Genomic DNA, 27,807 nt, shown 5'->3' on the forward strand with positions numbered 1-27,807 from the left:
TGTAAACTCATAAACAAATTAAAAAATTAAGAAATTAAATAATTAAAAAATTAAGAAATTAAATAGTTGAAAATATAAAAATGTATGAAAAAGGTTTCATAGTATAAAAAGTTGTTCCATTAAATTTTATATCACATGATTTTATAAGAAAAAGAAAATGATTTTCCAACTTTTTTGTAAGTTTTAGGTGAGTAGTTTTCTCTTATGTGTATAAAAAAAAAAAAAAAAAAAAAAAAAAAAGGTCTAGCATATTTTTAAGTTCCGCAAGTAGATATGTGCGACACACTCAATTGTGTTATGTACATGTTCCTTCATCACATTGTTTTTTTTTTTTTTTTTTTTTACTTTTTATCATATTACCGATGTGTAATAAGATATTTCGTCAATTTTTGTTCTCTCAGGATAGCCATGTTTCTAATCTAAATTCACAAAAACAAAAAAGTTATTATGTGAAATGAGGCACAATAAGTGATTGCAGCACAAACCTCTTCGCTCCGTTGTGTCTTGCTACATTTTTTATTTTATTTTATTTTCGAAATTATAATGTGTTTATAATAAAACAAGAAAATAAAAACTACGTTTCAGTTGATAAAGGGGAAATGAATAAAATTACAATTTTTAAAATTTTACAAAAATAAAAAAAAAAAAAAAAAATAATAAATAAAATAACACAACAACGAAGCAAAAGATTCAAAATGTAGAGAATTTTAGGAGAAAAAAATAAAATTCTAAAATTAAAATCGACACGTTGTGTTAAAGATGGGGTGAGGAAAAGACCTCTAAATATGGGTAGCATAGCCCATGAATGAATTTCCCCTCTAATGAAATGTGAAATGTTAAAACATTGCACTCTTGTGTGGCATATAGGTAAATACCAAAAAAAAAAAAAAAAAAAAATTAAGTGTTAAATATATACAACATAATACAGAAGTTTATATAAAAGTTGTATATACATAAGATGTGTTTTTTTTCTCCCGTTCATATAAAAACATAGGAACAAATATTTATGCATATATTTTCATGGATACATATATACACACATTTGTTTGTGTGCGTCTATACTGAATAACAACAAACAAAAATATAGACACATAATATATAAAAACAAAAACATAGGAAAATGAACAGGAAACTTTGCAACTGAACATGTATAGGAAGGGCGTGGTGATGGTTTGGGGAACAAAAACACCCAAATGGATTGCATCAATTTTGTGACACAAGCTCATCGTGTTTAATGCCCTCAATTGACCGTTCATATTTTCTAAAATACAAAATAGAGAGTGGGAGAAACATAAGGATGAAACAAATTACAATAAGTAAAACGACATTCGTGGGATCTATAGATGTACCATCTTTGCTGATAATATTGTCATAAAGTTTTTCGCACAGAAGCGAAAAAAGACCACCACATAAGCTAGCGAAACCAAGTAACTTTCCAAAAACAGAAGATGGGAAAGCGTTCTGAATGAAGCAATAAATCTGACTTGTGTATATACTGGTTACACACATATAAAGAAAAGCTGAAATGAGTCCAGCTGTTCTATGTTTAATTAGTGCTGTTAGATGCATAAGTGCTGAAACAGCATTCATAAGAATAATTATAATTGCAGCTCCATATTTGTTTATGAATCTTCCAAATATGATACATGGGATACATGAAATTGGCATCATAATGTTAATTATATTAATGATAGATCTATCATAACTAAAATAAGTGTCTGTAACCATACCATAAAATACTGTAGATATATTGAACAAGATAAAATATGTGATAACACAAATACTTGGATAGCTAACTAAGATTTTAAAAAACAAAGTTATACTATTTTTATGAAAAACAAAATCTTCTTCTATTAATTCTTTAGACGCAAGTGTCACCTGGTCACTATCCACATCTGCATTATTCTGAACATTTATAACATTCTTCTTATTATAACAGTTATTATTACCACTACTAGCGAAAGAACTCTTTTTATTTTTACTTCCTTGGTCGGAAATATTAGGATCAGGCGTGTTTCCCCGGGTTGATGAATTATTACCTTTTTTTCCATTTTTTCCCTTAGAATCTGATTTCAAATTATTTATTCTTTGCATCTCAACATATACATGAGCATGAACATTTTCAGAATCAATGTCCCCTTCATGATTCATTCGACTCATTTGCAATTTAGAATTTTTCATATCATTATTACAATCTTCTCGACTACTTTTTTCCATTTGATCCAATGTCTTCCCTTTTTCTCTATTCATGTAATAATCTAATCCCTTAAACGGTTTTAAAGGTAATAAAAAAATAGCAGTTAGTAAGCAAGGAACTAATATTATTAAAATGTATCCATAGCAAATGTAGGAAAATGGTGTATTTGAATATTTCTCACAAATTAGATTCAATGTTGCTGGTACAGCATAACTTAAAGATGCTGCTGCTCCTACAATGGTAAGTATAAATGTTGATGCATCTGGATATAAATTTGAAATAGTTAAAACTGGGATAAAAGCTGTATCTGCTCCTAATCCAAGGAATACAAAACCTATAAGGGTTGTGTCTACTGTTGTTGAATCGATTGAGAAAAAGATCCAAGCTATTATATTACATATCTGTCCTATCATAGCTGTAAATTTGGGACCAAGATGATCATATAAGAACCCACAAAAAACAGATGTGGTAAAATGTATAGCTAATGTTAGTGGATATAAACTATTTATTCGCTTGTACTGAGGTGATAATGTTATGTCTGCATAATCCTCTATATTCAGATGTTTATATTTTCCCACATTTAATAGCAATTTTCTAATTGCACTCCAATCGAAATAGATGCTTGCTGACGATGCTGTATATATTACACATATTACTAGAAGTGCCAATCTGCTTATATTAAATGGAGTTTTTTGTTTCGCTCCAGGTAAATTCGGGTCCGTCTTCAACCAAAACCGTTTCAAGAAGGAGAAGAAATTAATCCCCCAACTATTATTCATACTGTTTTTTTTTTTTTTTTTTTTTTTTTTTTTTTTTTTTTTTTTTTTTTTTTTTTTTTTTTTTTCACTTGGTTCTGTGTTAACCCTCTATCCCATACAACCTTCTCTTCTTTTGTCACTATATTAAAAAACTCACGTTTCTATCACTGTGCTAGTGATTTTTTTTAATTTTACGTTATTATAGATATGGCTCAATTTCTATATGTAAAGTATGTGTTTTCTCAGTTAACATTTAGCCACACAGGGCAATTTCGAAAAAGAGATTAAAACTGTGCAACGAAAAGAGTGGGTATGTTATATTGTGAATCAAAAAAGGAGTAATAATAATGAATAGCTTGTAACAACATTGGGAAAAAAAAAAAAAAAAAAAAAAAAAAAATTGAATTGAAATGGATTGGATTAAATTGGGCTGAATTGGGCTGAATTGGGCTGAATTGGGCTGAATTGGGATGAATTGGGCTGAATTGGGCTGAATTGGGATGAATTGGGATGAATTGGAATGTATTACAATATATTGTGTTAAAATGAATTTTCAAAGCTGGTTTGTTAAACTTCTGACATTTGTTCTTTTTTTTTTTTTTTTTTTTTTTTTTTTTTTTATTTCCTGTAGGTTTTAAAAATTATAAATGTGTTCTGTGGTTTACGTGGCTTCAAACAGTTTATGAGAGTTCATTTTTTTCGACTTGCTTGCATCACGTATTGTACAGCCTATGTGAGAATTTTATTTTTCTATTTTCTCCATTTTGATATTCACCTCTGCCTAAGCCACTTTTCATTGTAACATTTTTTTTTTTTTTTTTTTTAATGTGAATCCAATCCCACGGCCTACACACTTGAGTCACCTGAGCCCAAAAGGTTCTCGTGCCTCTCAAAAGTACACGCGTACACACATATGTGTAAATATATTTACACACTTATTTTTATGGTCATATTTACACTACAATAATTCGAAAGCACAACATTCTCTCATTCGAGACAAGCGCTTACCGCACATTCCACAAGGATGCGTTAAAATAACTTTCAAGTGGAAAAGGAAAAAAATAAAATAAAATAAAAAAAAAAAAAAAATAAGATAAAAAAAAAAAAAAATAAAATAAAAAAAAAAAAATAAATAAATAAAAAAAATAAAAAAAAAAAATAAAAAAAAAATAAAAAAAAAACTAATAGATAAATATACGAATGAACGAGTGAAAAATGATCGAATGCAAAATGAACGAATGACAAAATGGTGAAACTAATGTGGCGCTGTCGACACACATGCACTCCTAGAGGAATCCAAAGAGAATTGTAAATGCAGATTGATTTATACATTTCCTTTTTTTTCTCGCATGTACGTGAGAAAGAGCAATGGAAATGCAGACACCAAGAGAGCTATAACAACGTAAGCAAATGGATGTGGATCATTCCGGTTATAATCGACAATGAAATAATTATAAATGGGTATATTGAGAAGAGATAGCAAACCACTAATCATGCTAGTGGTACCTGCAATTTTTCCAAAATGATGTTTTGGAAACATAATTTGGATATAACAGTATAACTGAGTTGTATAACATCCTGTAACTATTAAATAACAAACAGTGCTTAAATAAGCAAATATTTTACTTTTCAATACTGCAAATATATACATGAACAAGCTACTTGTTAGTAAGATAAATATCATCACAAGTATGTGAAATTTATGAATTAGGAAACCAAATAATCCACATGATATCACAGATAAAGGTCCGAATATTTTCAAAACATTCTGAACATCTGTATAATCTTGAAAAAATAATTTTGCGCATTCGTTGTAGTTCACTAGAGATAAATTGTATATCGTGAAATAGTAACAGATACTAAGATATTTGATGGAAAAAAATGTTTCAATCGTCTCATTATAGAAAACGTGTTTCTTCTTTTCTTTAGAGAAAAGGTCTAAATTAATGATATCATCATCTTGTTCAAACGTATTAATCTTTAGAGATCCACGTTCAGTTGGAGTTCCTCTCCTCCCTGCTGCTGTTACTGCTGCTGCTCCAGCTCTTGCTTCTCCTCCTCCTCCTCTAACAGATGAACTTCTTGCATAATCTTCAGAATCCAATGAAAAAATTCCCTTTTTTGAAAATAAACTTACTCCCCACCCCTTATCCCGTGGTGGTAAATTACTGCACGTGTGTTGGCTGCACACCTTTCGCAAAACACACCCATTTGCTGGGGATATGCTAAAGGATGATGAGCTGAAATCACGTTCGATCATCAACTCTCTCAATGTATTACTATCCTTTTCTGATGTATCTGCCTCCTCTCTACATAGAGGAAAAGGTACTATATTCTCAAAATCCTTTTTTTTTTTACTATTCCCTTCGCTTTGCAAATTCAGCTCATTAACCTCATTTGTGTAATACCTCAATGGATCATTTTCACCTTTCCTTTCTATCGTTGGCTCGTTGATGGCCTCTCCAACTGGCTCATCAATTAACTCTCCAACTGGCTCATCGATTAACTCTCCAATTGGCTCATCGATTGCCTCTCCAACTGGCTCATCGATTGACTCTCCAATTGGCCTTCCCAGGTGCGTCTCGTCCGAGTCATGACTTTCTGCACCCGAAACAATGTACCCCTTTAGCTCTTGCAACGTCTGGTTGCTCGACTCGAATTCAACCGGAGTTGATTTATCACTACTGATATGGTTAAAGGGCAAAAATATTAGTAAGACAAAAAAAAAGGGAATTAATATGATAGTGCAATATGACATGCATGTTAACTGAAAAGACTTTGTATCATTTTTTTTGGTGAAAATATCCAAAAATATTGGGATACTGAAACTTAGAGAAGCACAACAACCGAAAATAACGGTATACATGGTATGATTTTTTTCAAATAGATATATTAAACTAAGGATAGGTATATAAGATGAGTCACCAGATAAGCCTAAAAATATTGCACCCCAAATTATGGTATTATTTGTCCCGTCTTTTTGTAGTCCAATTAAAACCCAAGAAATTATGTTAAATGTATGACCAATTAAAGCTGTAATTTTGGGACCGAAATAATCAAAAGAGACACCTGATATAGCTGACATGATGAAATTTGAACATAGGATAATTGGGTATAATGCTTGTACCCTTTTGTCTTGTTCTGCACAACTGTAGGATTTTCCTTCCTCATATAATATCTCTTCTAAATTCACATTTTTGCAATCGTCTATGTATACATTTCCGTGATAAAAAAAATCTGACAAAGATATCCAATTAAAAAATATACCCACGCACGTTATTATGTACACGCAAAATAGCATGAACAGTGCATATTTTTTCCTCAAGGAAAATTTAGCAATATCTACCCCCTTCGGTACCAGTTTTCCCAACCCCAGCATGTTCCTTTTCTCTTCCCTTTCGGACTCGTCCATCTTAAGTTCGACTTTGCGGATGACCTTGCGGACCACTTTTTGGTCTACTTTACGTTCCCTTTTTGTGTACGTCTTTTTTGGAGACCACTATGTAGCGCTCCTCGACGAGATACCCCAAATCCCCTCTAAGGTTCCACCTCTCTATTTTCTGAATGCACCAAAAAATTATTAGGCAAAAAAGAACACACACATGCTTATGCTTTTTTTGTGCACATCAGTATGTATATCCACAGTGGAGGAAAAAAAAAAAAAAAAAAAAAAATAGTGTACTTTTCTGACTTGTTCAGGTAAAAAGGTGCTTTTTTCTTTTTTTTTTTTTTTTTTTTCCTCCACTGTGGATATCACATAAAAAAAAAAAAAAAAAAAAATTATGCATGCTCAGAATGCTAATTTAATAGCTAACTAGGTGGAACAAATTGAAGATCCTATAATGGGACAATTTTTCATTTTATAATTGTGGGACGTACACCACAGGCATTTTAACTCAAAAATGGAGTTCCACGTTAAGACCCACATTTTTAATGGTCTGTCTGTGCACAAAAAAACAAAAAAAAAAAAAAAAGCAGAAGCGCGACACATAGGGAACACAAACGGGACATATAAAAAAAATACAATACAGCATTTTCGAGCATGCGCATCTTGAACAATGCAAAGAAATAAAAATTTGTGACATGTAAGATGTGTGTATTCATACGGAAATGTTCATTCCTCAGCGGTGTAGTCAATGAACGATGAAATGAAACGTAAGGTGGGAAAGATGAAAAAAAAAAAAAAAAAAAAAAAAAAAATACGAATTGGTTAGACAAAAATAATTTTCATTTGATAAAAGTGTATGTGTTGTTCTATCAAGGCTTCATTACTGCTTTAGAAAAATAACCTATTTATATCGCCTTTTTTACAAATCATGAATTCTCATATATGTCCTTTACCACTGTACGTATTTATTTTTAATCTTTTACCCCAGATAGTATCATGCCCAACCGTTTGAACGATCTGGGTTGCAAAAAGAAAAACCATGGGACGCACACAAACTCCAAATTGTATAGAATTCGTAGAATATTGTTGCGAAACTGTGTTCTTCCGTTTATAGCTAAGTACATACCATTATGTTGAATCTCATAATTTCTATCATCATTAGAGAGGTTGTAATGATATATCCCATCAATCTCTAAGACAAGGTAGGATTCCCCCCCCCCTTTTTTTTTTTTTTGGATCAAAAAATCGACTACGATGCCACGTTTCAAAGAATGTTCTGACTTGTACATAATTTTTTTTTTATTAAAATAGTCAGAAATTTTGTACTGAAAACTGGACATGTTTACTTTTTGATGTGACAAAAAAATTATGTTCCTTCTCACGGTTTCTTTAACTATGTAGTAAGGTATATAAAATGTAATGGGAATGTTAAAATTTCCCATTTTTTTTAAAAAAATTATTTTATTTTTCTTGTAATACATATTTAAACATACCAATATTTGATATACCATATTGTAATCGTCCTCTTTCAAAATATTTTTTTTATAAAATACTCTTTTTAACAAAATGCACATTTTGAAAAAGGTCCTTAATGAGCTTTCCAAGAACGCATTACTTAAAAGTAGGGACCACGCACACTTGATGATCTTGTATTGTACATCTCGTTGTTCATTATTATGCAAGTAGTTAATATCGATTGTTTCGTTTCTGTTTGGTTCCATTTTTTGCCTTCCATTAACCAAATTTTGTTTTTCCATTAATTCGTCCCAAGAAAAATCCCCCAAATTGGTTCTCTCCATATAATCACTCATGCTATAATATTTATTTTTCTCCTTTTTTTTTTCTCCTTCTTCCTTTATGCAATAGTGACGTATTTTCAATTCTGTGAGAGGAATATGTGTTCGCAATTCTCCTTCGGCAGCTTCATATAGAAGTATATGCAATGAAAAATTCAAGAAGGACTTGTTTATTAAGTTAAAATGGAAACATATAAAAGTGATTAGATATAAACTATGTATATCTACATGTGGGTAAGTCTGTAAAACAGGAATTAAGTACGACAAAAGTAATGTTTTATGTACTACACTGTTTTTATAATGTAACAAAAAAATTTGAACAATAGTTTCCATTTTTATCTTGTCTTTTCCTTCTCTTTTTAATATACTCCAAAATGATTTGTAAAAAAATTGATACTTTTCAATTGATAAAGTATTTGTCGTGTTTGTCATGGCATAAAAAAAATTCACCAAACCTTGCATGGACTCTATTTCGTTCTTTCTGCATAATATTGCATCTTCTAATTTATGCATATATTTGAATAGGTCCCTCTTTGCTGATTCGAGTTCTTCATGTATGGAGCTTTTACATGTCTTGATGCTTCTCCATCTGTCTGGTTCCCGCTTATGACTCACGTCCCTAGGGGGTTGTATTGCACAGAGGGGTCTCGGCCAAGCATCTGCCAAAACCTGTGAACCAATACTCGAATGGGAACCCGAATTGGCACCCGAATTGGAACCCGAATTGGCACCCGAATTGGCACCCGAATGGGAACCCGAATTGGCACCCGAATTGGCACCCGAATTGGAACCCGAATTGGAACCCGAATTGGAACCCGAACCAACTTCTCTTCCATGAATGTTCTCCAAACCGTGTGCATTTCTCTTAAGCCCCAATGACATGGCACAAAAGAGCCTATTCCCATTGGGGTAGTATTTTACATTGTTCATGTTGTACCTTCTGAGAATGTGGAAATATGTTGAGTAATAAATCATGATAAGTTGCTTCAATTGAACATGCTTTAAATTGAGAGATAGGAAATTAAAAAAAAGTTCTAAGATGGGCATATTGTCATAACATAATGTTAGCAAACTCCTCAGGGTTAGTACAACATTAGTTATATTTTTCAAATTAAAAAATATATGTCCCTTTTTATGCACAAGATTTTGGATAAAAAATTGAATATATGGATCGTAGTAATAATTCACATTGGATAAACCAACCAAAATATCCACACAGTTTCTTGCATCTAACATATTTTCTATGTTTACACCTTTTTCCATGTGTTTATCGTGCTTTTTTTGTTTCTCCAGTTTGGGTACATTACTATTGCTGGTGCTGCCACTTCTGCTATTGTCACTTCTGCTATTGTCACTTCTGCTATTGCCATTCCTGTCTTTTCCTGTATCTGTCGAGATTCCATTTTCTTTTTCAACTTGGGTTCCACCTCCACTTACGCTTTCGATTTTTTCTCCAGAATGAGGAATGTCATTAAGCGGATGCTCAAAAATGAGAGGCATATCCACTTGTTCTATTTTTTCACCAATTTTGGATGAATCAAAAAAGGGATCTTCGCATAGTCTATTGAAATTATTTTCACACTTTGTTTCACTTCTCCCCTTTTGAATGTACTTCAAATGTTTATACACGCTTGAATAGTCGTAAATTTTTTTTTCAGACTCAAGAAGATTCTCATGGCCATCTTTGCATTTGTTATATTTGTTATTTAACGAGATCATATGTTTATAATCCATTTTGAAAAAAAAAAAAAAAAAGCACATAATTAGAGTTCTATACAATTGTCTATTCTGAATTGACATTCTTGAAAAGTCTCTTATGAGGGAAGATATATCTCTTGTGTTTGCTTCAAATAACCAAGTGTTGCACTTTTTTATATTTTCCACTTTCATTAAAGAGTGTGCAACGCAGCAGTTATCATTTTGTGTAAAATCATAACAATTTGGAAGGATATTATTAAACACGTGAACTTTTCCATTATCTATATACACTTGTTTATGAAGCAATATGTTGATAATTAATGGTAGAATTACATCTTCAGTGTAAATGTTTTGTATCCCATGATTAACCATTATATTTACAAATCGACATAACTCAAAAATTGAGAAATTGGAAATGTAATTTTCGCTGTACTTTAGCTTACTTAATAATATATCATTCGCTGTTTTTTTAAATCTATCACTTCCATTTTTGTTAACCATTTCTAAAAAATTTATCAACGTCTTTATGTCAAGATTTTCCTGTTTCAATTTTTCAAGTACGTGATTCTTCACTGATTTCAGCATTTCACTAAATGTGTTTTTGTTGAATATTTTTAACAGGTCATTCGACATGGACGTCCTATGCGGATGAGGAATGGAAATATCATTCTTCGGATATGGATTTTTTTTTGTCTTTTGAAAATTTGCACCACTTGAGGTACTTCCATCCACCCTACGTAGAGTGGGTAGAAGACTTCCCTCACTTCCATGCTTCTTCTTCCACCAGTTAAGCAAGTAACTTACGAATCCCTTTTCATCACAAAACATGGATTTAGATATTTTTTCCAAATGTTCTTCACTTAAATGGACAGAAAGAAATGAAAAAACATATTGTCGTGTGTCGATGTCTTTTCCTTCTGTTTCTACCAAAGGGACATGTTGATGTATACACATGTATGCAAAATAAATAAAAATGCATTTCCAATTTAGTACAATTTGTTCATTCATTATTTTGTTTTTTTCTATATGGTTTATAATTTTGGCCAATGTCCAAATGAAACCGATTACGTATTTTTTCTTCAATCTGGTGAGACCACCATCAACAACATTTCTCATAGCGAGAATTGTGTCCGCTAGCTGTTTCACGACTTTGTAATTTATTTTCCCATTTTGGTCGTTCATTGATTTAACACCATTTATAAGATTTATGATGTTACTTTTTATAGAAAATGTAGTCTCATATGTTGTTGATTCCAACTTTTTATTTTTTCTCTTTGTTGGATCAGAATGAGAAACACTTCTAACAGTTACACCTATAGAACTGTACTTAAGATGTGAGTATTTTTGCACATATTTTGATATATTTGATTTGTTCACCCTCAGGTGGTAAAGCCATTTCCTCGCAATTAACTTGTATTTTATTTTTTCCTCCCTTGGATAGTGGTGATATGGTTTCGAATGTTTAGCAACATTAACAAGAGCGGTCAAGTGTTTCATAGTTTGGGAAGCGGGGGCGGTTCTGTTGCTGTTGCTGCTGTTGCTTATGCTGCTCCTGCTGGTGGGTGGTCGAGGGAAGAATAGGTACGGTCTGGGAAAAATAAAAGTATACACCTACGATACCAAGACTTTCAGGATAAGCGATTGCAAACATTCTTCAAATGTATAGTTGCAAATATATGAACAGTGTGTATACGTGCAAACTATGTGTATTATATACACGTACTTTGCAGAACTGGGAGAAGGCTACTAATTATCGTCCTCACCTCACGCCTGTTAGCACTAGGTATATCGATTTCACACCTCATAGGCTATGAGTATATATAACATATGCAAAATATATATTACTTAAAAAAAAAAGCCATGTTTTTAACCAATGCGTGGAGTGAAGTGCTTTTTTTTTTTTTTTTTTTTTTCCTGCTATAAAGGATACAAAAACCAATGAGAGAAAAAAAAAAAAAAAAAAAAGGAACGCATTTTTGTGTTCCTTACATATTTTATCAATCTATTATGTAATTTAAATTGGCAAAAAAATGAGAAATGTTGTGGGTGAAAGGGGGACGTATTTTCCCACTATTTTTTTTTTTTTTTTTTTTCTTCCCCACAGAGTTTTCCATGCAAGTTCCCGTTAACACAATTACGGTCGTATAATGTGTACAACACATGTATGCACAAGTATATATATATATATGTAAATATATGTATATATATTTACTTATATGTACGTACCAGTTGAGCGATTGTTGAATGCTGCGACAGCAGGGTTCTTAAGTAGGTTATACAAACATCTTGGATAGTATCACATTTGGAACACCTGAAGCAGCTGGACATCTTTTGCATTTATGAATGCCCGTGTGAATGCCCGTGTGAATGCCCGTGTGAATTCCCATATGAATGCATTTGACATTGCTGCTGATCCTGCCGCTTCTACTACTGCTGACAAGTTACCCCTTGACGAGCCGTGGTGAGAGAGTAGCACTGTGCGAACGAAGCAAGAACTACATGAACGAAAGACTTTTCCAGCTCGGTGGAACAAGGAAAAACTTACTTTTTCTACATTTAAAAAATAGCATGTATTCGTTTAAAGAGAAGGGAAAAGTAAACAAAACCTTAAAAAAAGAAAAAATGAATTTCTGTAAGGTAGATTTAGATGAATTCTGCTATAAACAATTTGATAGGACGAAAAAATCATGTTCATACATTCCATATGACAAAAATGATTTTATACTTAAAGTTAATGAACTAATTAAGCAGAAGAAAATAAAAGTAGTACCAGGATATGCTGAATTTTGTAAACATATTTTTGTTGAAAATTTTACAGATGCCACAGTTGAAACAGTAGAAATTAACAACAAAAATAGAGATTTAATAAAAACAGATTATATATCCAGGAGAGATAATGAATTACCTGTTCTAATCAGATGGATATCCAAAAAAGATGTAAAAGATTTACTTAAGGCCAAATATTTAGACTTAATATTATATTCCAGAGAACAAATAGAAAGAGAAAATAAAGAAACAAAAACTATACCCAATAAGAGATCAGATTGCTTATATTCTATCATTTGCATAAAGCCACAAAATGAAGATTATGAATTACCTATGACACCTATTACCATGTTGAGGAACACACTTATCAGTGAGGGTGGAAGTGGAATTAACTTAAATCGTGACAAGTACTTAGAGTCTGTCAAATACTGGAGACACCACGTGTCCATCATTGATAACTAAATTTTAGGAACCCATAGATGCCAGTCAGGCAAATAAGCCAAAAGTAGAGCAGCGATGCCCGAAAAAGTTTCTAAAATGTGTGACTAAATAAAGGCGTACAAATGAAGAAGCAAACAAATGAGCGAACAGCTGGGAAAACCATAGAGCAAACAAATAGGAACATATATATGTGGAAAAAAATAATGGATTCCATTTTATACCTCTCCCAAATGTATGTCAGTCGGGGAAATACCCAATCTCGGGGTGCATGCACCGCTTTTCGCTCGCATCGCATGCATAAAAGTAGGCCCATGCCAATTCTGCCACCTACCCACCCCTGATGTGCACTCCTGATTCAGCCCAGTAATCTCATAGCAGTGGTTTAGTCTAACCCCATAGAAGTCCCTTTCACATGGAAATGTTAAAGTAATTTTTTTTTTTTTTTTCTCTCTTTCTTATTATTTTTTTATTATATTTTTTTTTCCAGTTTCGTATTTTTACAAAAAAAAAAAAAAAAAAAAAAAAAAAAAAAAACGCAACATAATTTTAATATATACCAAAATATAATAGGCAGAACTCAGATGAGAAGGTCAATTATTAATTTGCTTGTCCTTTTTTTTTTTTTTTTTTTTTTTTTTCCTTCATGTATGTTTTCCACATGTGTGAAGAGACATGTACACCGATATATCCGCTGAATGATGTGTATTAGAGGGGTGAGGAAGAAAGAATGTAAAAGGAACATCTAACGTTTATTTAGCTGCTCCGAATCAATGCGGATACATACACATATGCGTTTGCGTTTGCGTTTGCGTTTGCATGTTTGTATGCATGCATGGGAGCGTGGTCAATTTCTGCAACCCCTCATGCATGTCAACTTCACCTCTTTTTACGTGTTCATTTGGAATGAAAAAATAGTTGGATGCAGAAAGATACACACAGATATGCATTCATGGCCCCACGGAGTTTTAAGTATCGATGTGTGGCATACCGCTACACAAGCTACATAGTTAAACAGCTATTCTTCTAGCGATCTTCCTCCTTCTTGGGTCTGACGTTTCCTATCTTCAATGAGTGATAACAAATTTTTTGGTAATTTCCACTTGGGTACAATTTCCTGAATAGAATCCCAAATGTGTAATTTATAAAAGAATGGATAGTTCGTGAGTACATGGACAAACTTCTGTGTCAATTGTTCAGGGGTAGATGCAGCGGAAGTTAAAACTATTTTTTTAACATTGTGTAGGATGGAGAAATCAAAATCATTTATAGTGTTAACCAATATAGCTGGAGTGTTCCTTATCTGAGAAGAATAGACTAATTTTTTGGCATTTGATGATGACTGGCTACCAATAACAATTGTCAAATCACATTTTTCACAAATTTGATTGAGTGCTTTTTGTCTATTAGTTGTTGCATAGCATATAGAACCACTAGGTATGGTTTGAATATGTGGATATTTATTTTTTAATTCCTTCACGATTAATGAACAATCATCCATACTTAATGTTGTTTGAGTTACATAAAATAATTTATCATTTTCAGAAAATGATAATTTATGAACATCATTTATATTTTCAACTATGTATGTACAGTTAGGTGCTTCATTAAATGTACCAACTACTTCTACATGATCCTTATAACCAATTAATATAATTTTATAACCTTCTTTTGCTTTCATATTAACATATACGTGCACTTTACTGACTAGGGGACATGTTGCATCAATTTCAATTAAGTTTTTCTTTTTTGCAATTTCTCGAATTTGTGGACTTATACCATGGGCTGAATAAATTAATATACTCCCATCTGGTACTTGATCCAAATCTTCGATAAAAATCGCACCTTTATTCTCCAATTCTTTACACACAATGTCATTATGAACAATTTTGTGCTTTACATATATTGGTGGTTTAAACATACTCAAACATTCTTCCACCGTTTCGATGGCTCTGCTCACACCCTTACAAAATCCTCTAGGGCTAACAAGATATAAGATTTTCTCTATACCTTCAGGTAAAGATTCCTCCCCTGTTCTCTGCATCTCTTGAAAATTTTCAGTGGGAGTAGTAGTGTATCCGGTTGGAGATCCACATCCGGTTGAAGATCCACATCCGGTTGAAGATCCACACCCTGTTGGAGATCCACACCCGGTTGAAGATCCACACAGAGAAGATTCTCTCCGCCCTGTGGTCCCGCTATAGTCCTTTTTTTCATGCCATAACTCTGTTTGACATAGTCGATTTTTCTTGAAACTACATTCCGTGACATACTTCTTCCCCATTCCATTGTTTTGGACCTTTCCTCTAGAATTCCACCTTATGTTAGAATTAAGAAAATGAAAATTTTGAGAATACACTTCATTTGGTTTTCTTCGTTGTTTCCTCTTTTTTCTCGTTCCCACACTTTTTGCACCTTTTCCATTTTTTCTTTCTTTAATTTTTCGCTTACTATGCAGAGAAAAATTGTTAATGTAAATGTTTGGACCCTTGAGAATTAGCCTTGGTTGCTTTTCAGAAATTAATTCAAATGCATTCAACTGATTTTTCCTCACTCCATACACTTTCCATTTTGATGGTACAACAATGAATAGAATAATCAATATACTCAACAAATAATATTCGACAGAGATGCGGGTTCTTCTCATAATTTTGACCATTCCGATGAGATGGTAAAAAATTTGCATATTACAGACGCATGTTTAAGAATACCAGGATTTAGGAAAATACGTACAAATTTTTTTTTTTTTTTTTTTTTTTTTCTCCTTCGACTAGCCATTTCATGGAAATTTTTTTTTTTTTTTTTTTTTTTTATACTACCTCTTCCGAATCTTTTAAAGACGAAACTGAAAATTCCTTTTATCATTCTACTCTTTGTATACAGAATAATAGTTTATGCTATTTTGTAACTAGTGAAATAATTTTTTAATTTTTCCATTTAAAAAAGTAAGCATAACATAGGAAGGAAAGAGAAAGTAAAAATGTTTCCCATATGTTCTTATTCTATTGTGGTAAGGAGAGAACAGGTAAAAAAAAAAAAAAAAAAAAAACCTATACTTATGGACACACACGTGGATGTGTAACACTTGTTGGGGATAATGGATTACACTTAAACTGTTCTGCTGTATAAATTTTTGAGTGTTACATTTCTAACATTTCTAATATTTCTAACTTTTCTAACATTTCTAACGTTTCTAACATTTTGGCTTCATGACACTTTTCACAGCCATGCGCCTTTGCTCCTTTAGTAGATTCATATTTTTCATAAAAATAAGATTTATCGAAGTTGTTCTTATTATCGGCCAACGAGAAGCTCTCAAAAAAAGTTGACAAGCCCTTGTGAAGTTGCATTGAGTGAGAAGCAAAAAAAAAAAAAAAAAAAAAAAAAAAAAGAAAAAATTAAATTAAAAAAAGGTGACGTAAAAATATGGGTACAAAATATGGCATGCCACACAGCTCAGGGGGTGAGGGGACTCAAATCATATCATAACAAAAAAAAAAAAAAAAAAAAAAATGAATGAATTAATAAGCGATTGAATAGATGGATGTATGGATCAACGATAGATAAATAAATAAAACGAATGAATACATCAAGTACTTTACAAAAGGTGGAGATTCTGCCAAGTCTGTTTCGCAAGGCATGCCCATGCTTTGAAGCAATGGTACCCACGTGTATGCACGGACTTACTCGTGGAATTAAAAATAAAAAAAAAAATATATAAAAAAATGTAAAAATATATAAAATCAAGGGGAACCAGTGTTACAAGCTATACTACAGATGACACGTTCGATTAGTGTGATTGAAGCTACAGACATATACACATACACAACACATGCTGTGTGAAGAATTCATAAGGCATGTGATAATACAACCCCACACACAGCCCATGTATGCTTATATATTTACCACTTTTACATGCGTGCAAAAAAAAAAAAAAAAAAAAAAAAAAACATATGTATGTTCTTTTGTTTTTTGCTGATATGCTAGTACTCCCTTCGACGAGGAAGAAACAGTTGGAGAAAAGAAGAATATGTACAAGGGCCGAGTAGTGCAGATGAAGTCTCCCTAGAAGTGCAAGGCAGGAGAAGGAGGGGCCTGTTTGCAACGGTAAAAGAGAACGTAAGGTGTGTGGTCATTTGAAGTATCCTTCGATATTCTGTTTATGGATTTAGAACTGATTTTGGTAACAACAGAATCGTCCATCTTATACCATCGGTTAGTTCGATCATCCTGAGAATGACATTCAGATTTTTTTCCAATAAAGTAATAATGACCTGATGAAGCTGATGTACCCCCATGGATAATTCCACCATACAATTTATAGTCAAAATTGTTTACAACTATTTTTGAATTTACTTTTACATGTGTCTTGATTTTCTTCTTATCATTTGAACTGAACGACCAGTTATACCTGCAAGGGTGGAAGGCAGATGCATAAGAAAAAGCGAAACGTGTATTATAAGAGTGATTGTGCCACAAGGGATTCTGCACAAAATGGAATGAAATGAAATGAAGTAAAAAAAAAAAAAAAAAAAAAAATTTTTTAAAAAAAAAATGAAATAAAATAAAATGTCGTTAAGACAGAGTAGCAAAATGTACTAAGAATCTGTGGGAGAGAATTCACAGTGGGATGTGTGTGCGGATCACGAGAAAAGTGTGCTAACTGAATTTTTTAATCAATAACTAGTAGGTACTTTGTTTAACTGGTATGTAGTAGGGGTACTCTCCTACTACTATTAATGATACTACTACTACTGCTACTACTTAGTAGTACTACTCTCTCCCTTCCCATATCTCACCTATTCAGAATCAAAATGAGGTGGCAAGGAGGTGAAATAATTTCATTCCATTTAAGAGCGTTCCTCTTTTTGTTGCACTTGGAGCAGCGGTACTTGTTGGATCCATGAATTTTCTCCTTCTGCACAAATGTGTCAAAAAATTTTTGAATTGATAAACGTTCTGAAGTTTTCAACGGAACGGGAAATGATAAGTCATGTATTACTTCTTCCCTTTTTGATATAAGAAAACATTTTTGACATTGAATTTTCTGAACAAGAACACCTGAAAATATGAGTCGTAGAAATTCTTTACCAGAACCACCTAACTTATCAAATATATATCTTAAAAGTTCTGTCACATCTTGCTGATTTCTATTGTTCAGTTCATGAGGAAGTAGCCCTAAGATACAATCTGGGGATATGTACGGCTTGGTGGTCGTGGTCATTGTAATGAAAAATTTTTTTAATTCCTGAATGAAATTTTCATTTTCATTTTCATTAGTTGTAATAATATTGCAGCTGTTCAAACGGCTAAGTGTATTATTCATCCTGTTTTGAATGAATATCTCATTTTGATTTTGAATTCTGTTGATTCCATTTTGCAAACAGTTCTTATCCTTCTCCTCCATGAAAGGGTTTGATGTGGTCAATTCCTTCGTGTCATTTCGAACCTTAAAGAGATACAAATTCACAACGAAAGAAACAGTGCTGTATAATGCTTGGAGAAAGCTGTTCAAATAGCATGTATTCCCTAAGTTAACTAAACCAACTGGTGGATGTTTTAATTTACTTTTCGTCATTTTTTTTAATTCACACATGTCAATTTTGAGCATCAGATATTTAGGTGCTGCTCCTCCTACTCCTGCCCCAGTTCCCCCCCTCTTTTTTAATTTATTTTTTTCAGAATTTTTTTTTTTTTTTTTTTTTTCTTCATCCAAAATATCTGTTGTAAAATCAACTTCTTGATAATTTTCATTCATGTGATTTTTTTTTATACATATTGTTTTCATAATTCCACTGCTGGGAGAATTCTTACTTCCTCGTACTGCATTATCAAATGGAAATTCCTTTACTTGTACATTAGTAACATTCTTACCCTTTTCTCCTTCTCTGGAAATACCACTTGGATCATCATCTTCATCATTTCGATTGATTGTACTATTGCTACTTTTTTGCAATTCCTTCTTTTCTTTTTCTCTTTTTGAAGTAACACTATTAAAACTCATTATATTAATGGATCCGTTTCTTCCCATTCTTCCTATCACCCCCTCCTCCTTTTCACCATTTTCCTCTCTTGTCAAACTAACTGATAAAAATTTATTAACCATATCATTTTTATTACTAAAAGGGTCCGATGATATTCCTGTCACGTTTACTACTCCTACTCCTCTACTTCCTATTCCTTTATTTTCATTTACCATACCATCCTGTGCCACAACCATTTTACAAACATTACTGCTGTTGTGATAATTCTGATTCGCTTCGTTCAATATATGTTTTTCTTTTGATGAGCTATTCTTCAGGGGAGGTACAGAATCCATTGAAAATTTTCCAAAGAATGTGGAATTCGCATTAAATAGGTCATCGTCTAACTTACTTGGGAATGTCAAACTGTTCGTTTCACCCATCTTCCTTTTTGCTTCTTTCATGGATGCTGCTGCTTCCTTCGCGTTAGTCCCTTCATAGTGAACATGATAATCGTCACCACTGTTGTAGTTGCCACTGTTGTAGTTGCCATCGGTGCTGTCCCCATTGTTGTCCTCTCCCCCATCATTATTATCGACATTTTTCCCTTTCTGTCTCTCACCTTGTGCCTCTGCAGAGGTATTATTATTTTTCCTCGAAATGATATTGTCATCCATCGAATTTTTAAAGTGTAAGTTTGTTATGTACTCTTTTACGTTGTAATTGTGCACTGTGTCTTTCCCTACAGAGTTACTTTCACTTTCATATGTCCTGAACATATCATCATAGGTGACGCAATTCTCTTCTGTGTCTTCTTCACTTCTGCATATAACCATGTCCATCATAATGTTATCATTATGCTGTTGGCTTTTTTTTTCCACATTTGTTTGTTTCTTATTTGGGGAATGCAATTCATAGTTCGTTTCTTTTCTATCATTTCCATTGAAACGTCTAACATTTGTATTTCTATCATGGTTACTGTTATTCCCGCTATTCCCGCTATTCCCACTATTCCCACTATTCCCACTATTCTGTATTACTAGCATCTCTTTTCTCAACCTAGAGGTAGCAAAGTATATGTCATCAGTTAATACTTCCTTCTGTGCTTCTTCCTTTGGGGCATTTTTCCCATCTGCAGAAAAATTCACCTTGCCGTTCAGGTAAAAATGTTCCAAATTTTTTGTCTTTTTTCCCTCTCCTATTGAGATAATATCGTCTCCGTTTTGAAAGTTGCGCGGACTGGACCTTCCATATTTTTCACTTTCTAAATTGGATTGCCCTCTTACATAGCATAAGTTGGGAGATTCAAAAGAATAATTCCAATTTTCTTCATTTTTTTGTTGCATCTCATGATTTACATTGAATATTTTATTCATTTGACTAATCTGATGAATAGAGCTAGGTTTATTATGAACAGAATTTGTGTTGGAAATATTGGATAAGGTCATTCCAGATGTTTCTTGAATAATCTCCAAGTCTTTCATGATGTCCTTAATCAACTTGATAATTTCTGCATCAATTTCATGTTCTATAAATTTCCACAAGAAAAAATATTTTTTGAAAAATGGAATAAAATACACAAGAACCATATGAACATTTTTAAATGTCTTAAATCCCAGTTTTTGATTATTTAAAAAATAATGAAATTGTTCTAAACAGCATTTTGCATTTAACAGGTTTGAAATTCTACAAACTACAATTTTTATACATATTCCAAGAAGAAGCAAGTTTTCTATTTCCACGCTATCGTTCGTATGAATGTTTTTCGTTCCGTGGTTCTTTTGGATTTTCTGCATGAGACCAGGTTCCAATTCTCGCTGGTTCTCTGATTCGCTTAGCTTGTCCATCATGACAGATTCTGCAAAAAAAGGGAGAGTAGAGAATTGGTAAAAATGTAGGGATGAATAAAAATATCTACAAAAGTGTGCTTATATGAACAGGTGTATCTGTGTGAAGTTTATTGTTTGAGGTTTAACACTCCAGTGGTGTCCTTAGAATTGGTTCTGGTCAGCTCATATCCAGACTATAATATCAATATATGAATAGTGGATATCTCATAAGTGCCACAAGCGAGAAGAGGTGAGACCATCATGGTTACTCGATTGAATATGTTAATCCTGAATCGGATTTTGAACTAGATATGTTGCTCATACAAACATACCTTCTACCCTTCCTGAGGTACCTGAGAGGAAGGTACCTAAACAGCTATTGTTACGCATCTCACTACTGACGAATTCTTCAAAGTTGAAGTTGTTAATAATGTTTTCCACGTCAAACAAATTCAAATATCCATCATCCCCTTCGTCCTCTACTGTTTCATCCTTATTAGAAGAACAATTGGAAATAGAAGCACTTCTCCTATGAGAGGTACGAGTTCCACCTGAAGCAGCATTAGGTTCTACATCAACAGATACATCAGTGTGAAAAGATCTATTATTGAAGTGAATCATGTGTTCCCTTTGGATACCTTTATTTATACGTATATATTCATAAAAGGTTTTTAAAAAAATAAGCATAAAATCATAGTAGTAAAATTTATTCTTATGCAAAAATGTAAAATCATTAATTTTTTTCGTGTCCCAAAATAAAACACACATAATATTCCACATAGAAATAAACTGGTTAACATCAATTTTATTTATTTCGAAAAAATTCTGGGAATATTTTTTTAATTCTTTTTCTTCAATTAAATATAATGTGTAAATAATGTCATTCGAGCAATCATCTTTATATTTAATTATATATTTTAAAAAATAAGTAAAACAAATTTTCTGCAAATTTGGATTCCTTTTTTTTTCTGCTTGTAATAAATAAAATAAATTCTTCTTTTTATTTAAATTATCTTTTTTATTATTTATCCAATTAAAAAGTAATTTTATCAGAGATTTCTTAGGTCTAGAAGTATATATATGTGACCATATAGAAATAACTAAACTCCGTATCTTGCTTGAGCATATACAATTCACATTTTTCTCATTTTCATTTTTTAAACATATTTTTAGTAATGTCTTACATTCTTTATATCCAACACATTTCAATCTCTCTATATTTTTCCACACAATCTTCGCATCCTTTACACCATCCTTCAGATGTTTCTTTCTTTCACAGAAATAGTTATCGGCTGAATCTACACTAGAATTGTAACCCTCGAAAAAGTTATCAAACATTTTGTTCTTTATATCCACTTCAAACCTTTCTCCTATGATGCTTCCTCCTCCTATATCTGTTTTTCTCATGTCGCTCCATCCTCCCTGGCTCATTCTTCGTGCCTCAGATTTCTCCGTTTCTTTTTCTTGGCTCTCCTCCGTTTCTTTTTCTCGCTTCTCCTCCGTTTCTTTTTCTTGCCTCTTCTCCGTTTCTTTTTCTTGCCTCTTTTCCGTTTCTTTTTCTTGCCTCTTTTCCGTTTCTTTTTCTCGCTTCTCCTTTGATTCTTTTTCCTGCTTCTTCCCCAACTCTCCACCAACTTCACTCTCATCAGTCTGTTCCCCATCATGCACCTCACCTCGGACCCGCTTCCCATGATTGAGAGGTCCGTTTCGAACGCAATTTTTGTAGTACTCACTGGAATGAGATCCAGTAGAAAATTTGAATTTGTAAAAAATATAAGTTTTTAAAAACCATTCAGCATACCGAAAGTCTATTTTCTCATTAAATAAATAAACCAAATCATCTGAATTGAAATTTCTTTCAAATAATTCATTATCAAGAATGAACAAATAAAATAAACATATGATACATGATACATATAACTGTGGGTACACATATAATGTGTTCAGAATCTCGTTAATAATAAGTTTCTTTTCTTCACTTGACGAATAATATAATATCTTTCGAATTTTATCGATTTTTTCTTCATTACTTAATTCAAGGGATAGTAAAATATTCTTTACATTCTTAAAATTTTTTCCTTTCACATTTTGCATATATTCACAGGTTTCCTGCTCATATGATGTATCTCTTTTCATCTCAAAACAGTTTATACTCTCGCTCTGCTCACTCTTCCGCACGCTGCATATTCGCTTGGATATTTCCCTATTTCTGTGATTCGTCGATGGTTGACAACTTCCACTCTTTGATTCTCTATCAAATTTCATCTTATCTTTTATTCGGTTCTCCATATATTCATCTGATTCTTCCCCTTCCTCCCGAATAGCACAATTTTCTACGCCTTTTACATTTTTCATGTCTTTCACATTGTTCAAGTTTTTGGCACCTCTAGCAACCTTCACACCTTGGTTCTGCTTTCCAGTCTTAACACCTGCTGATACATCACAATCTTCACCAGAATCGGATGCAAACCCAGCGTCAAATCCCAAAGCGAAGCCCAAGCCGAATCTAGAATCAAACTTAGAATCGAAGCATTCACCATCGCTTTCTTTTCTCCCATGGCCCTTCTTACGATTGTCAATTTTGGAGGCAATTCCAACATTTGCACCACTTCCAATATTTGCACCACTTCCAATATTTGCACCACTTCCATCGTGCTTCATAAAATTGCGATCAAAATGTAACCCCTCACTATTTTTCTTGTTGATTCCAAAAAAAATATCAAACTTGTGGCTTTTACTACTTTTCTGGTTGGCTTTGCTCACCTGGGAACAGCTATTGTAATCTTCATAAGAATTTTTTTTTTTTTTTTTTTTCATATCTATGTCAATTTTTTCTTCCCCTTTGTCTAACGAATCTTCCCTTTTTGTAACTACATTTGTGTCTCCACTTTTTCTTTCAATTAATCGTTTTAAACTTAAAAAATTATTTGAAAAAAATTCCAAGCTTTTGTTTAGATGTAGCCCACTTCCACTATTAACCCGTTGCAGTGGGGACCCTCGTGCGGATTCTTCTGCTTCTGCGTTTTCTCTTTCTGCTCTTGCTCCAATCGCTTCTTCTCCCACTTCTTCTCCGTCAACCGAATTAATAATATCCATTTCTACATGTCCATTTTGATCCTTGGATTTTTTAAAGTTATGGTCATTATCTCCTTCATAGTTCATGGCTCCTGATTTTACGTACGATGTTTTTTTTTTCTTTTCATGGCATAACACATCATAATCATCTTCATGCATCACGCTACTAGGAGCAAATGCATTTTCATAATTCAAATCCTTGTTATTAGTCTTTAGACTTTTCCTTCTCTCTTGATCCTTCTCGTGCAACTTTTTTTTTACATTCATCATTTCTAAGTATTTGTCAAATTTATGAAAACTTTTTTTTTTCTTCTCAAAAATGCTTACGCAATCTTTTGAAACTTTTTTTTTTAAAATTTCGCTATGTAACATTTCTATCTCCGAGTTGATGTCTTGCGTTCGGATAACTTTTGATAATCTGCGCATGATTAGTTTTTTTCTTTTCTCTTGATTTAATTCTTCTCCATTTTCTGCTTCTCCATTTTCTACCTCTTCTCCATTTTCTGCTTCTCCATTTTCTACCTCTTCTCCATTTTCTGCTTCTCCATTTTCTACCTCTTCTCCATCTTCCCCATTTTCTACCTCTCCTCCATCTTCCCCATTTTCTACCTCTCCTCCATCTTCCCCATTTTCTACCTCTCCTCCATCTTCCCCATTTTCTATCTCCTTCTTGTGCACAATATTGTGATTAAAATCCATATTGCTCATCGTTTTTCTTAAAATTTTATTATCCAATAAAGAACTCACAAACTCGTTCATATCCTCATTAATATGTTCTTCATTTCTTTTTTTATTTCCTTTTTCCTTTCTCTTGGATCTTTCTATATTTCCATATACCCCACAGTTCTTCCCTCTTCTCCTTCTCAACCATTTGTGATTCTGTATTTCATTTGTGTGTCCACGGGAATCCTTGTGTAAAACATCACTTCTGTAATCATCAATTTCACATACACGTGAATCATTGTCATAAATATTCCTATGATGGATGGATTTGTTATTATCCAGATAATCATTAAGCATGGCATTGTAAAGTTCTTTTTGTGTATCATCATATAATTCCATTTTCTTTGAAGAGCTGTGCAAATTGATCTCCCCTGCCTCCCCTAGGGAGTAGCTCATCAAATTATTTTGTGTTTCATTTGAATTTCTCTTTTCTCCTACTTTTGTATTTTTATAAAACTTGTTATTCTCCTTCATGTTTTGTTCTCCCTCCATTTGTCCATTCAGGATTTTTTTAATTACATCTCCTTGTGATTTTTTCTTTTTTTTTTTCTTTTTCTTCTTCTTCTTTTCCTTGTAGCTTCCTTCAGATAGATTGAAATTCCCACTATCATTTCGTATGTCACCACTTGGAATGTCACCACTTGGAATGCCATCACTTGGAATGCCATCACTTGGAATGACATCACTGGGAATGTCATTATTCCGATTGTTTCCACTATGGGTGTTGTTATCACCAGAATCATTTTCAATCTCATTCAGAGTATCATCATACTTCGTGCACATTCCTCTATCCTTCCCTCTATGCACCTGCATTTCCTCTCTCGTTTTCATCCCATCATTGTCATCTTCAACATCCAAAGGAGGTCTTCCGTCTGCACTCATAACCCCAACAATGGTACTCTTCTTATGATTGGATTTTTCTCTTTTTGAGATTAACTTCTTACTAAATGTGGTTTCTTGGTGAATGGAGGAGTTACGATTATTCTTTAACATTTTTGCAATTTTCATTTCTGAAAAGTAAGATAGATGGTCAAAATTATCAAAATTGTGTTGTTTACTAGATTTTTTTTTTTTTTTTTCTTTTTTTTTCTCATCACTTAATGGTAAAATGTCTTTAAAAAAATCCTGATGGAATGTTAAATTAGATCCATTCATACTATATAAATTACTCATGTTTTTGTGAAGTAACTTTTTGGAATTATTGATTTCATATTGAAAGTAGCTACTATCATCTATTTCCATTTTATTTCTATTAATTGATAATCGTTTTAATGAATCCATATTCATATATTTCTCTTCATTTATGAAATTTCCCTTTATTCTACTTTGATATATTTCTATTTGATTCATCATCTTTTTCATGTTTCCACTACTTGATTCTCTTTTCATATATTTACTTTTTCCTTCTGTTTTTTTTTTTTTAACTTGACATTCTGCTAAGATTCCTTCATCTGATTTTTTTCTGCTTTTACTTTTTTCTTCTGAATGGACATACGTTTCTCTTAAGTTAATCCTGTCAATCACTTCTTTGTTAGATGCATCATGGGTTCCACTAAAACCAAAATTTACATCCCGATTATCACTACTGAAAAAAGCTATATCATTACTATCACCACTTTCGTCATTTATATCAGACCTCTTAGAATAACATTCCATCGAATTCTTTATGCTTTCTATTCGCTTTATTCCTTCTTCCTTCTCTTTTTCAATAGAACCAATATTATCATAATTCTTAAAATCAGGAGACAAATGTTCCATAGGATCAACGCATCTGTCTTCACTCTCGTTTAGTTCATGGGGTCTATCTCGATTTGCATCATTTGAGGATCCCTTCTTTGAGTTTCTCCTATACTGATGATGCGTAGGAATCTGATTCTCTTGTTTCTTTTTTTTGACATCTACCACATCTTCATGTGTACTTTTTCGAGTGATCCCTTCAGCCAAATTTCTATCCACTACTTTGCTCAAAGATTCATCAAATGAACACTTCCTCTGCTTTTCTCCTTCCGTTTCTCGTCCCTTCTCGGCAGCTCTCATCATCTCTCCTTCTGTTTTTTTCCCCTTCTCAGCAGCTCTCATCATCTCTCCTTCTGTTTTTTTCCCCTTCACATCTGCTCTCAGCTCTGTATTTTGGTCTTTGTTGAAAGAGAACAAGGATTGTAAATTCTGATACTCCCTTATAAAATTTTCATACACATTATCCTTGATGGATGCTTTTTTTTCGTCATTCATTTTTTCGTCTTCAAAAATTTCATTCGAATTTTTTTTTTTTTTTTTTTTTTCATTCGTTAGAATGCGTGAGCTATTTCTTAAAATATTTTCTTTGCTCTCTTTTTTGTGGCTGTTCCTATCGATGCTTCCTTTGAGATTTTGCTGTCCCGATTCCCTGTCTTCTTCTTCTTCTTCTTCGAAACTTCCTTTTTCTGTCAGGTTAACGTCCGCGTTGTATCCTTTTAAATCTTTTTTTTTTTTTTTTTTTTCCCTTTGTTCATTTCTTTTTTGAGGGTTATTATTTTCATCTTCATATTTTTCCTCATACCTATCTTCATGCGTGTCAACAAAATCTTCCACGCCATTGAGGGCGTCATAGCGATTGTTATAACTCATCTTCTTTCAATTCCAATTTTTTCTCTCCTCCGAGTTCTTTTCAATCGATGTATGGTTAGCACTATCGTTATTACTACTACTTCTAGTACTGTTATTACTACCACTTCTAGTACTGTTATTACTACCACTTCTAGTACTGTTATTACTACCACTTCTACTACCGCTATTACTACTACCTCTACTATGCTTATCCTTTAGATTCGTCTTGCTTGGGCTGCGTCCATTTAACACAAGCATGTTTTTTTCCTACCCATGCGTTCCTTTTGTCGATTCGGCAGTAATCCAGACAGTTGCTCCTTCTTTTTCTACTGCCTTTCTCTCTCCTTCTGTACTTTTCGGTGTTCCCAGTTTAATGAATTATGATTTTTCGTTTTTCTTTTTTTTTTTTTTTTCCCTTTCCTCAAATGGCTATCTCTCACCGTTGATTCAGCTGCATCCACCTGAGATGTTGTCCTTCCAGTTTTTTCCGATTTCTTCCGATTTCTTCCTTTATGCATTGCCACGAGGGCACCTGGACTTGTGAATCATCATTCAGCGTTTCCTTCCACCCTGAAGGTAATTTTTGTTAT

General features: G+C 32.9%; 6 protein-coding genes across 6 annotated transcripts; 1 reads left to right on the top strand and 5 right to left on the bottom strand.

Moving 5' to 3' along the window:
• Positions 1-1,203: 1,203 nt before the first annotated feature.
• Positions 1,204-2,976, bottom strand: PGO_020960 (transporter; the record flags this gene model as incomplete). Its single annotated transcript, XM_028685914.1, has 1 exon — positions 1,204-2,976. One exon carries the CDS (start codon positions 2,974-2,976, stop codon positions 1,204-1,206), a length of 1,773 nt encoding a protein of 590 aa, XP_028541715.1.
• A 1,303-nt stretch (positions 2,977-4,279) lies between these two features.
• Positions 4,280-6,367, bottom strand: PGO_020970 (transporter; the record flags this gene model as incomplete). Its single annotated transcript, XM_028685915.1, has 1 exon — positions 4,280-6,367. The coding sequence occupies one exon, from the start codon at positions 6,365-6,367 to the stop codon at positions 4,280-4,282; it is 2,088 nt and encodes a 695-aa protein (XP_028541716.1).
• A 947-nt stretch (positions 6,368-7,314) lies between these two features.
• Positions 7,315-11,334, bottom strand: PGO_020980 (hypothetical protein, conserved; the record flags this gene model as incomplete). The annotated part of the gene is made up of 1 exon (XM_028685916.1): positions 7,315-11,334. One exon carries the CDS (start codon positions 11,332-11,334, stop codon positions 7,315-7,317), a length of 4,020 nt encoding a protein of 1,339 aa, XP_028541717.1.
• Positions 11,335-12,228: 894 nt separating this feature from the next.
• On the top strand, positions 12,229-13,065 carry PGO_020990 (hypothetical protein, conserved; the record flags this gene model as incomplete). Its single annotated transcript, XM_028685917.1, has 1 exon — positions 12,229-13,065. One exon carries the CDS (start codon positions 12,229-12,231, stop codon positions 13,063-13,065), a length of 837 nt encoding a protein of 278 aa, XP_028541718.1.
• Positions 13,066-14,059: 994 nt separating this feature from the next.
• Positions 14,060-15,727, bottom strand: PGO_021000 (4-hydroxy-3-methylbut-2-enyl diphosphate reductase; the record flags this gene model as incomplete). The annotated part of the gene is made up of 1 exon (XM_028685918.1): positions 14,060-15,727. The coding sequence occupies one exon, from the start codon at positions 15,725-15,727 to the stop codon at positions 14,060-14,062; it is 1,668 nt and encodes a 555-aa protein (XP_028541719.1).
• Positions 15,728-17,106: 1,379 nt separating this feature from the next.
• On the bottom strand, positions 17,107-27,238 carry PGO_021010 (ubiquitin carboxyl-terminal hydrolase 1; the record flags this gene model as incomplete). Its single annotated transcript, XM_028685919.1, has 3 exons — positions 17,107-17,452; positions 17,841-20,931; positions 21,166-27,238. 3 exons carry the CDS (start codon positions 27,236-27,238, stop codon positions 17,107-17,109), a joined length of 9,510 nt encoding a protein of 3,169 aa, XP_028541720.1.
• Between the last annotated feature and the right edge of the window lie 569 nt (positions 27,239-27,807).

The sequence above is a fragment of the Plasmodium gonderi genome (assembly GCF_002157705.1).
Source record: "Plasmodium gonderi DNA, contig: Chr02, whole genome shotgun sequence".
In the NCBI taxonomy this organism is placed as follows: domain Eukaryota; phylum Apicomplexa; class Aconoidasida; order Haemosporida; family Plasmodiidae; genus Plasmodium; species Plasmodium gonderi.